Source organism: Chiloscyllium punctatum, chromosome 1 (assembly GCF_047496795.1).
Source record: "Chiloscyllium punctatum isolate Juve2018m chromosome 1, sChiPun1.3, whole genome shotgun sequence".
Lineage (NCBI taxonomy): Eukaryota > Metazoa > Chordata > Chondrichthyes > Orectolobiformes > Hemiscylliidae > Chiloscyllium > Chiloscyllium punctatum.
In genome coordinates this window covers 156,832,534-156,844,879 of record NC_092739.1, presented here as the reverse complement: position 1 = coordinate 156,844,879, position 12,346 = coordinate 156,832,534, and the positions used below count along the sequence as shown (strand labels likewise).

General features: G+C 43.4%; 1 protein-coding gene across 2 annotated transcripts in view; it reads right to left on the bottom strand.

The window, feature by feature from the left end:
• Positions 1 to 12,346, bottom strand: part of LOC140481344 (dedicator of cytokinesis protein 2-like) — a 1,260,160-nt gene that overhangs the window by 892,257 nt on the left and 355,557 nt on the right. For both annotated transcript variants that reach the window (XM_072577382.1, XM_072577391.1), the window contains exon 24: positions 10,782 to 10,852. In XM_072577382.1, the coding sequence (XP_072433483.1) occupies positions 10,782 to 10,852 (71 nt within the window). The remainder of the gene's footprint in view (positions 1 to 10,781; positions 10,853 to 12,346) is intronic.

Below are 12,346 nucleotides of genomic sequence, written 5' to 3'. Positions count from 1 at the left end.
CAGAGGACAGTGGACACTTTGCTTCAACAGTATCTCAGAAAGACAGCAGTCGTCAATGCAGCACTCTGCGAGCCGGAGTATCAGCCATTTGTACACACAGGACAAACGTCTGAACCATTATGCCTCTATTTCTAAGGTGAGAGAGTACTTTCAATGAGCCATGGTTAATAGTGCTTTTAGGAACATATTCCCAACTTTGTGCAGTGCACTTAGCTCTGAGCCCAGCTGCAAAATACAAGTTCAAAGCAGCATGAAAGTTTTTCTATGCAAACAGAAACAGCTGGATTAATTTTCAATTTCAGTAAAGCTCTCCCTTCAGCACAAATGTTGCTTGTTATATATTCATTTGGGGCAGGTCTAGAAGACAGCTTGTTCTGAAACAAACCAAGCAAGGCTGATAGCCCTCAGTCAGAAGGTCTGCTAGCAGCCTGGTCATATTGCTGCATCAGCAATCCGCACTAAAGCACCAGAGATGTGAGTTCAAATCCTATCCCTGAAACCGATGCAATTTAAATTGAACTAGTTAAAGAGTTAGAAGTAAAAAGCTAGTCCCAGGAATGTTGGCCACATAAATTTCAGTCCAGCCCCTATCACTTTTTATTATTCTAACCTAAGATTGTAACCCTTTGTTCCTTCATAGATAATTTTAATCAATGTGTTCAGATGAGTTATGACACACTTCTGAAGCAGGTAGGAGTTAAACCAGGGCCTTCAGGCCCCAATTCAGGGACACTACCACCATATGACAAGTTCCCTCCCTTCTCGCTCATATACTTATCAATATTCTCCTTAAATGCATCAACACCATTTAATTTAGCTTCACATTGTCACCATACTTGGGTAATGACCTTCTAAACTCCCTTTTGGATTTCTTGGTGACTGTTTTGAGTTGATGTCCTCTTGGGTGGAATTTGGTTTCTGTCAGAACCACCTCGGTGCCTTGGAGAGATTCATCACTGCCATTTTGTCTGACTGGTATTCATCTCATTTACTGATACCACAGAATCACAGAATTGTTACAGTACAAAAGGAGGCCTTTTAACTCATGGTATCTGCTCCAACCCTCAATTTATTTCAACTGGGTGCCAATCTCATATCGCTATCCCATTGTCTTGCATATTGTTTCTACCAGGATGTTGCCTGGAATGGAGAGTAGGTCGTACGAGGATAGGTTGAGAGTTCTCGGCCTTTTCTCGTTGGAACGGCAAAGGATGAGGGGTGACTTGATAGAGGTTTATAAGATGATCAGAGGAATAGATAGAGTAGACAGTCAGAAACTTTTTCCCCGGGTACAACAGAGTGTTACAAGGGGACATAAATTTAAGGTGAAGGGTGGAAGGTATAGGGGAGATGTCAGGGGTGGGTTCTTTACCCAGAGAGTGGTGGGGGCATGGAATGCGCTGCCCGTGGGAGTGGTAGAGTCAGATTCATTGGCGACCTTTAAGCGGCATTTGGATAGGTACATGGATGGGTGCTTAATCTAGGATAGAAGTTCGGCACAACATCGTGGGCCGAAGGGCCTGTTCTGTGCTGTATTGTTCTATGTTCTATGTTCTATGTTCTATGTACTTCAATAACTATCCATTGCCCTCTTTAATGCCACATTTGAACCTGCTTCCATAATATTTCTAGGCCATGCCTTCCAGACCCTAACTACTCGCTGTGTGAAATGCTTTTTTCTCACCTGATGTAAGCCTTTTTTCATAAAACTCTTTGAATCTTTGACCTCAGTTTTCAATCTGTTATGATTTGATGTTGAAAATTCCTACCAAATCTCCTTCTCTTCAATATTTTCTCAGAATTGACATTTCTCAGTCCTAGGACCATTCTTGGAAACTTCTCTGAATGAACCATGGATATTGTATGCTTTACCATCATGTCTCTCTACCTATTTTGTCACCTTATGCAGAATTACGTCCATGTAATCCAAGTTAGTCAGCTCCAGCACTCACTTTAGAATAGTGCCCTGTATTTTATACTGCCCCTTCATGTTCTTCGTTCCAAAGTGCTTTAGCACTCTCTTTTCTGCTTTGAGATTCACCTGTCACCCATCCACCCACCCACTCGATTGTATCAACATCCTTTGATGTTCTGCACTGAGCTTCTTCTACATTTTCTGTCATCAAATCTGAAGCTGCAGTTGAGGATTACGAATAGGACAATTGATTATGTTGATTTTATTTGTGAGTATTTGATGCTGATAGTGGGTAACGCAGTGGATAAATGTTCCTCTCACAATCCTATTGCATAGAGGACCAGGAAGTTTTTTGATTTAGATGTGGCTAAATTAGCAAACACTCACAAACTCTGCACAGAGATGACACTGGAGTGGATTCTCACAGAGGTAATGGAGATCTCAGCAGCTATAGCTGGAGAGCTGGCAAGATCATTTTTGGGATTGCCCGCTCTATAATGTGCCAAGTATGCACTTGTCATAGACATACAGTTATACATAACGGAAACAGACCTTTCATTCCAACTCACCCATGCTGACAAGATATCTGAAACTGACCTAGTCCCATTAGGCCTATATCCCTCTAAATCCTTCCTATTCATATACCCATCCAGATGCCTTTTAAATATAATTGTAGCAGCCTCCATTACCTCCTCTGGCAGCTCATTGCAAGCACACACCACCGGACAACATAGGGCAGTCCCCAGGGGTCAAGAATACAAAGGAGGTGGAAGACATCCTCTCGACTGAGAACTGCCAATCAACCATAGGCTCGATTCATTGCTGGTTTCCAGGCTGGAGGTGAATGCTGGCGGGAGAGGAGCTGATGGGTGTGGGTCATAGAAGAGGATTGGGGGCAGAGGTCAGCAACAATGATGGAACAGGGGCCATCAGTCCGTTGCCCCCCTCCCTTCTCAATGCTTGTTCCCTCCTCATGAAACTTCCTTCATCATCAAACCAACCATAGGTAAAGGGTTAAGTTTCCGCTAGTGTTATCTACAGGAAGGACTTTTCCCCAGGCTGTGGGTGTGAAGAACTAGGGGACATAACCTCAGGATAAGGAGTGGCCATTTAGGTCTGAGATGAGGAGGAGTCTCTTCATTCCGGGAGCGATGAATCTTTGGAAATCTCTGCCCTAGAGGACTGCAGAGGCTCAGTCATTGCAAATGTTCAAGACAGGAATTGACAGATCTCTAAATATTGAAGGTATTAAGAGATAGAGAGATCAAATGGGAAAATGGTGTGGTAGATTAGTTGGGATCAAGTTGACCGGCAGACTCAGCTCATTGAACCAACTCCTGCTCCTAATTCCGATGTTTCCACATTTCAACAGCACAGATATAGACCATTTGGCCCAACCTGCACCAGTCTTTGTATCCCACATGTGCTTTCCTTCATCCTCTTTTGGAGTAAAGAATTCCTGAATTCTCCGTTAACTTTATTGTGAGAATCTGACATTTGATTTCTCACAATTAATAAAAACACTTTACATCTCCCTCTATAAAACACTTTCATAAATTGAAAGGTCTCTATCTGGTTACCCCATGTTTCCTCAGCGATCTCACAGAAAGAACAACAGCCTTTCCTGAGAATTGTAACTGTTTGGTTCATGGGCAGTCGGGAGACAGGCCTCCTTTAACTCTCAATGGAAGGGATTAATTTTAAGGGAACACACAATGGAAATAGATGGAAGGAAAAGGAAATCAAGGGCCTGAAGTGATCCTATCACATTTCCACTGTGTGAGTTAGCTATTATCAGCACATCCGCAGCATGCACATTCCTAAACATCATACTGTTGGATGGCCAAAAAATTTTCATAAGACTATTTTTTAGTTTAGTAAAAAACATTTGCTTCAATTTTCAATTAAGATACTAACTGGAGCTTCAGCTCCATTGGCCTTCATTGTACTCCTCCCAGAAAGCAGAGAGACCAAATAATTAGTTGCCTGATTGCTATTTTGCCAGAAGGTTTGAAGATATGGGTGTCATATGCAACAACACCATGACTTGAATGACAGAGGTGTGGTACTATTGCTGGACTATTAATTCAGAGACCTAGGTCATGTTCTGGGGACCTGGGTTCAAATCCCACCTTGGCAAATGGTGGAATCTGAATTCAATAAAAATCTGGAATTAAGAGTCTAATGATGACCATGAATCCATTTACAATTTTCAGGAAAAACTCATCTGGTTGACTAATCCCTTTGAGGGAAGGAAACAGCCATCCTTACCTGGTCTGGCCTATATGTGACTCCACACTCACAGCAATGCGGTTGACTCTTAGCTGCCCTCTGGGCAATTAGGGATGGGCATTAAATGCTGGCCTAGCCAGTGATGCCCTCATCCCATGAATGAATTTTACAAAATGTACTGTTGCCAACTTTACAGTTGACACAAAAATAGGTGTCAAAGTGGAAAAGCACAGCCGGTCAGGCAGCATCCAAGGAGCAGGAGAGTCGATGTTTTGAGCAGGCAACAGCGAGGGTGATACAAAGAATCTGCAGATGGACTCAGATGAGTTAACCAAATGGACCAAAATTTGGCAGATGGAATATAATCCAGGAGGACCAGTTCCAATACCGTACAACCCCAGATGGTCTCCTTCTTCAAAGACCGCAATATCCCTCCTGACGTGATCGACGATGCCCTCCACCGCATCTCCTCCACTTCCTGCTTCTCCGCCCTTGAGCCCCACCCCTCCAATCGCCACCAGGACAGAACCCCACTGGTCCTCGCCTACCACCCCACCAACCTCCATATACATCATATCATCCGTCGTCATTGCCGCCACCTCCAAACGGACCCTACCACCAGGGATATATTTCCCTCCCCTCCCCTATCAACATTCCGAAAAGACCACTCCCTCCGTGACTCCCTCGTCAGGTCCACGCCCCCCACCAACCCAACCTCCACTCCCGGCACCTTCCCCTGCAACCGCAAGAAATGTAAAGCTTGCGCCCACACCTCCCTCCTTACTTCCCTCCAAGGCCCCAAGGGATCCTTCCATATCCACCACAAATTCACCTGCACCTCCACACACATCATTTACTGCATCCGCTGCACCCGATGTGGCCTCCTCTATATTGGGGAGACAGGCCTCCTACTTGCGGAACGTTTCAGAGAACACCCCTGGGACACCCGGACCAACCAACCCAACCACTCCGTGGCTCAACACTTCAACTCCCCCTCCCACTCCACAAAGGACATGCAGGTCCTTGGACTTCTCCATGGCCAGACCATAGCAACAAGACGGCTGGAGGAAGAGCGCCTCATCTTCCGCCTTGGAGCCCTCCAACCATAAGGGATGAACTCAGATTTCTCCAGTTTCCTCATTTCCCCTCCCCCCACCTTGTCTCAGTCCCAACCCTCAAACTCAGCACCACCTTCCTAACCTGCAATCTTCTTCCTGACCTCTCCGCCCCACCCCCACTCCGGCCTATCACCCTCACCTTAACCTCCTTCCACCTATCGCATTTCCAACGCCCCTCACCCAAGTCCCTCCTCCCTACCTTTTATCTTAGCCTGCTGGACACACTTTCCTCATTCCTGAAGAAGGGCTCATGCCCGAAATGTCGATTCTCCTGCTCCTTGGATGCTGCTTGACCTGCTGCGCTTTTCCAGCAACACATTTTCAGATGGAATATAATACAAGGTTTTGCACTTTGGCAGGAAGATTAGAGGTGCTGGGTGAATGCAGAAAGGCTGGAAAAAGCTAGGGAACAGTTCAATTTGGGGACCTCATGCGTTAATCCAAAATGATAGCATGCAAATTCAGGAATGAACAGGGAAGTCAAGTGGAATTCTGACTTCCGTTTCCAGAGAAAAGAGGATTGAAAACAGGGAAATCTTGCTAAACAAGTCACGAGTTAGAACATTCCTGGAATGCTGTGAATAGTTTTGGCTCCTCATCTACCTGCATTGGAGGTAGTCCAGGGAAGGTTCATTAAGTTTATACTGGCTATTGTCTTCTCATGAAGTTGAACAGTGTGGATTTGTACTCATTGGGGCTCAGAAGACTAAGGCGTCATCTTATTGAAACCTACAGGCAGGAAGATGGAGAGAAATTGTTTTCCCTTTTGAGAGAATTGTGATATTCTGGTTCTTGGGCCATTAGGAGATAGGTTTCCTTTAAACCTCAGAAGAGGGAGTTAATTTTACGGAAACATGCAATGGAAATGGAACCACAGGATTTAATCACAGAGCAAGGACTCACCCACTTAGGACACAGATGGGAGGGGGCGGAATTTATTCCCTTAGAGGGCAGTGAATCTTTACCGCAAGGGACTATTGAGGCTGGTCATTCATTATTAGTGAGATAGACAGATTTTAAGTCATGGAGGGGAACAAGTTAAGGTTTATCAGCCAGATATGAACGCATTAGATGACAAAGCAAACCTGCTGGGCAGAATGATCTACCTGTGCCGCTACATCTAATGGCCTTCCAATTATACTCAGCTTTGGATGCTTGTCTCCCATGTGGATAATTCATCACTGTAGCTCACGCATCAGAATGAACTTCAAGGGAAAATACTGATAATTGTAGCTACGATAAAGAGGAAGGGTTCTGAGGAAGGGTCACCGGACCCAAACTATTAACTCTGATTTCTCCTCACAGATGCTGCCAGACCTGCAGGGATGGGATGATCTGGGGGCAAAAGCAGAAACAAGCTATTGAGTTAGATGATCAGCCATGATCATGGTGAATGGTGTCGCAGGCTCGAAGGGCTGAATGGCCTCCTCCTCTTCCTATTTTCTATGTGGTTGCTTTCAATCCTACATTGAGTGCTACTGGAAAGCCAGCATTTTTTTTGCCCAACCCCAATTATCCTTGGAAAAGTCACTGATGAGCTGGCTTGTTGAGCTGCTGCAGTGTTAGTGATACCAGTGCTGGTAGGGACAGTGTTCTAATAACATTTAGAGAGGAACGATATAGATCCAGGTTGGAATCGTGAGTTGCTTAGAGGGACACGTGCAGTGTTCCCATGCTTCTTCTGACTTTGTCCTTCTCAGTGCAAGGGATTCTAGATTTGGAACTGCTGCCATAAAGGACATTTGTGAACCAGCTTTTCCAACAATCAAACAGCTCAGTGCTTACTTTTCTGATTCAAGCTTATTAATTTTCAATTTTTAATTTTAAGTTCTCAAGGTACTCTGGTGGGATCTGAACTGTGGATTTGCTAGACCAATAATATAAGTACTAAGTAAGAAAAAAAAGCAAGAAATAAAGACAACTAAAGGATATGTTTGTCAAGAAAATACCAAGGGTGATGGGGTTAATTGGAAGGGTTGAAACTGGCCTGTGGAAGCTATCAAACCAAAGGGAGGCAAACACAGGGCCAGGAACAGCATAATTGATGAGACACAGAGTTCAGGACTACAGTGAAAAAATATAATGGGAAAAATATTAATTTCAGAAGGTTGACAGATTACAACACAAAGTTCAGCTGGGTTCGAGTCTAGCTCAGGCTGAGAAAACGAAGGTCTCCAGTCGGGCTGTGAGGCTCTGGCATAAATTAATTAGGCTGTAGTCTTCAACGAGGCTGAGTTAAGAATTCAGAAATTCCCTTAAATGATACGTGACTTGGCACTAAATCATCTGAGTAATTGCGACATATATTTCTGTGAGCTGGAGCCTAATGCTTTTAGGAGCATAAGATAAAAAGACTGAGATCCAGATGTCTCGTCTTCTACCAACCTGGCAATCAAATGATATAAAGCTAAAGTAATTGTTAATTAATCATTGCGACAAACTCTATTAGTCACTATAAAATAATCTCATGATTTGAGGGAAATCCTCAAAGGGGGAAAAGCTTTAGGATCCCAGTGTTGAAATGTCTAATACTCGGGGGCATGAAGAAGGATTACACCCAAAACGTCGACTTCTCCACCTCCTGATGCTGCCTGGCTGCGTTCTTCCAGCCTCCTGCCTGTCTACTTTGGATTCCAGCATCCGCAGCTTTTTTGTCTCAATACTAGAGGGCATGCATTTAAGGTGAGAGGGGAAAGTTCTAGCTATGAGGGGCACGTTTTTTACACAGAGAGTGACTGGAGTGTGGAATGTGCTGCCAAGAGTGGTAGTGGAGGCGGGTACGATAGGGGCACTTAAGAGACTTTTAGATGGACACATGAATACGCAAGGATAGGGACAAAGGGCAGGCATCATGTTCAGCATCACACGGTGTGCTGAAGGGCCCATTTCCGTCTATGTTCTATGTTATAGGAGCCATTGGTTAGACTGGTCCAGTATGGAATGTTGTTTCAAGGTTAAGATGTGTGAGGTTAAATTGTGGTGAGAACATAAGAAATAAGAGCTGGAGTAGGCCAATAGCCCTTTGATCCTGCTCCACTTTTCAAACATTTCAAGACTGATCTAATTTAGCATAGTTCTCCTGTATTATCCCTCTATCCCATGAAATTATTAATGTGCGGAAAGCAGTCCATCTTGATTCCAGATGTACCCAAAGACTGAGCCTTCACTGCTCTCCCTTTGCTGCGAATTCCAAAATGTCACTACGCAATGAGCGAAGAATGTGCTCTGCATCTCAGTCCTACATGGCTTGTCCTTTCACCCTGGAAATGTGCCACCCCATAGTCCATGCAGCCAGGGGTAAGAATCTCTGCCCTTGAACCACAGGCAGCATGGTGGCTCAGTGGTTAGCATTGTTACCTCACAGTGCTAGGGAACCTGAATTCGATTCCTGTGTTGAGCAACTGTCTGTGTGGAGTTTGTACATTCTCCCTGAGTTTATGCTGGTTTCCTCCAGGTGCTTTGGTTTGCTCCCACAATCCAAAGGTGTGAATTGGCCATGCCAAGTTGCCCATAGTGCTAGCTGCATGAGTCAGAGGTAAATATCAGGTGGGGGAGTGGGTCTGGGTGGGTTGCCTTTCGGAGGGTTGGTGTTGGGCCGAATGGCCTGTTTCCTCATTGTAGGTAATCTAATCTCACCTTGAACTGAGTGGCTTTGCTGGGCCTTTGCAGGGGGCATTTAAGAGTTGACCACATTGCTGTCACTTTGGAGTCACATTTAGACTAAGGATAACAGGTTTCAGAACCGGACAAATTTTTATAAACATACATAATGGTCACCATTACTGACACTAACTTCCAGATCGTTATTATTTGAGTTTAAAATTTCAACAATTGCCGTGGATGGATTTGATCCCATATCCCCTGAAGAATTAGCCTGGGATACTTGATTATTAGAGACGCCGCCATTTAATTTTCCAATCAGACGAAATAGGAGCAAAAGTAGACCATTCAATCCTTGAACCTGCTCTACCATTCAGTAACATCATGGCTGATCTGGAGCTGTTTTGAATTTCTTATGTTAAGAATGTTATATATGTTGACATGAGTTCACTCCCCTTTATATCAAACTCCACAGAATACAAATCCATTCTATTTCATCTTTCCTCAAAAGACAGTCCATCCAACCCAGGAATTAAGGCTAATGCAGTATACAGTGCAATTCATCACCTACTTCCTTATGTTCCCAGACTCATTTACTACTGGAACAACAATTACTTAATTAATTTATTTTTCAATATCCATGGAAACTCTACAATTTTTTATAATTCTGGCTAGCTTTCTCTCATATTCCAATTTTTCCCTCTTTATCAATGATTTCACCATTGATGGCCCTACCTTCAACTGATTATAAACTAAACTACAGAATTATGCCACTGAATCATTTTCCCATCCCTACTTGTCTCTCCCCTTCTGCGACAGTCTTTAAACTAAGCTTTTAACTAAACTTTTGATCATCTGTCCGAAATATCTTAACATGAATGAGCGTCAAATTTTGTTTTACAACGTTCCCATGAAATGCCTTGGAGAAAAGGAAAATGATGACTTGAAATGAAGTTATTGTTGTTACCACTTGGCTGGCACCTATCTGTGTGCCAACCAACTGCTATAAATTGGGTAAACTGTGAAGCAGAGCTAAAACTTAACAGGAGGACAAGCTGTGCATGTTGCTGATGGTTCACTTGTTCAGCATCTGTGTTGCGCGCAGGAGCAGAGTAAACAACATTCATCTTGAACCAGCAACACATTTTTCCAGCTAAGAGTGACAGTATGGCCTCAGCAAATCTAATAACCACAGAGTCAGAGAGTCATTCAGCATGGAAACAGACCCTTAGGTCTAATTTGTCTATGCCGACCATGTTCTCAAACTAACCTTGTCCCAATTGCCTGCATTTGGCCCATATTCCCCAAAACCTTTCCGATTCATGAGCTTATCCAAATGTCTTTCAAAAGCTGCGACTGTACCCGCATCCATCACATTCTCTAGAAATTCATTCCACGCATGAACCTGTTGCCCCTCAGACCCATTTTAAATCTTTCTCCTTTTCACTTAAAAGTGTGCCCCCAGTTTTGAATTCGCTTACCCTCGGGAAAAGACTCTTGTCATTCACATCTATGACCCTTGTGATTGTATAATCCTCAAAGGGGTCACTCCTCAACCCCCTACACTCCAGTGAAAAATGTCCCAGTTTTTCCAGTCTGTTTTATATTTCAAATCCTCTATTCCCAGCAACATCCTGCCAAATCTCTTCTGAACCCTCGCTAGTTTAATAATATCCTTCAGTGACAGTGACCAGAATGGCGCACAGTACTCCAGAAGAGGCCTCACCAATGTACTATACAAACTCAACATGACATCCCAACTTCTATAACCAAAGATCCGAACAACGAAGACAAGCATGCTAAACACCTTCTTAATGGTCAAGAGAGAATAACTCAGTTAATGTTTCAGGTCTGTGATCTTTATTGAGAGTATAACAGTTATATATAACAGATTATATAGTCAAACATTGCCTTACCTCAGCAAGACCGGATCAAATATTGAGGCAACATCCTGCAAGACAGTCGGCAAGTATTTCAGAGATGCTCCCTGAAACAGAACAAACGAGAGAGTTTAAACACAGAGAACACTGGAGAAACTCAGCAGGTCTGGCAGCATCTGTGGAGAGAGAAACAAACTTAACGTTTCAACTCTGACCTGACTATTTGTCAGACTATTTGACTATTTGTCAAACTGAGAGAATACAGTTGATCAGAGTTGACCACCGCATGGTGTCGGAGAGCATTCAGGTTTAGTAAGATCAAACACATTTTTACAATTAATATGCTTTTTAAAAAATATTTACCTTTCCTGAAACACTCAGCATTTATGCTACAGAAAGATGTTAACCAGCAAAGGTTTTCTGTTACCACTTTGCCCTACTCCATGATATTTTGTGACAATGTGAGCCTTCAAGAGGGAATTGGACTGTCCTGTGTCTCTTGAAGAGAGGTGATGTCAAACTGGTGTCAAGATGTCTGCTCCATGGAGAGAAAACAGCTTTGAGTTTTTAAAAAATTAGTCAAAAGAAATATGAGTGTGTGGAGTCAGGTGCTTACAGACCCAGGGTTTTAGTTTTGCTTTTAGTTGTTGAAGTTAGGATTTGTGGAATTGAAGCTCCAAGATACAGCTCTCTCTCTGCTGCTGCAAAATGCTTGAGGTCTCTTGGCTGCTAGATTTATTCTTTTAGTGTTTCATTCTGCTGGAATGGAATGAGAAGGTAGCATATGAGCAAATCTCTTTAGATAAATTTGCCTTTAGCAAGGGTGTGTTTATGGGATGCTGCCATATTGGAACAGTTAATGAGTAGGAATTAAGTAATATTTTATTCTGTTAAGTACTTCGATAGTTAAAGTTGTGCTAATTCAATTTTTGTTTGTGGTTTAACTGTGGTACAAGAATAGAGTGTGTTTTGCTTAAAGTTTGACCAGTTGAATCACATCTAGAACACAGCACCTTACACTTGCCTTTAAATAAGAAAAAGTTAGAGTCAAGACTGCCTCCTTGAGATATTTGAGGGGTTTTTGAATGACAATTGTTTCCTTTCTTCACATTTTTCTAATACCTGCTATGGAAAACCTTCTCCCTTTTGGTTGGTCACTATGTTTCTGCTTTTCACTTTGTTCAGAAGGTAAGACTGGGAGAGTCTGCTGACTATGCGAGACATCGAGCCGACTCTACAATCACGGGTATATCCGCCTTCAGCCTCAATATCCCATCCACTCCCTGCATCCCTTGTCTCTCGACAGGAAGACAGGAAGAATCTGCCAAACACAATCTTCAATAAATTCAAGGGTGGAGCATCCGCGAACTTATGGGTGGAAAATTCCAAAGACTTAACCTTCAGTGAGGAGGTTGGATCCCCCATCCTGAGACTGGGGGCTCCAAGTTCTAGACTCCCCAGGCAGTCGCTGCAAGCGTCAAGCAACCTCAGGGACTGGCCTGTTTCAGTGAGCTCAGCACTTTGATTAATCTTCAGAGGACCTCATTCTTAAAATAACCCTTTGTAGCCTTCTAATTCACTGAAAATCAATTGCTTTCCAT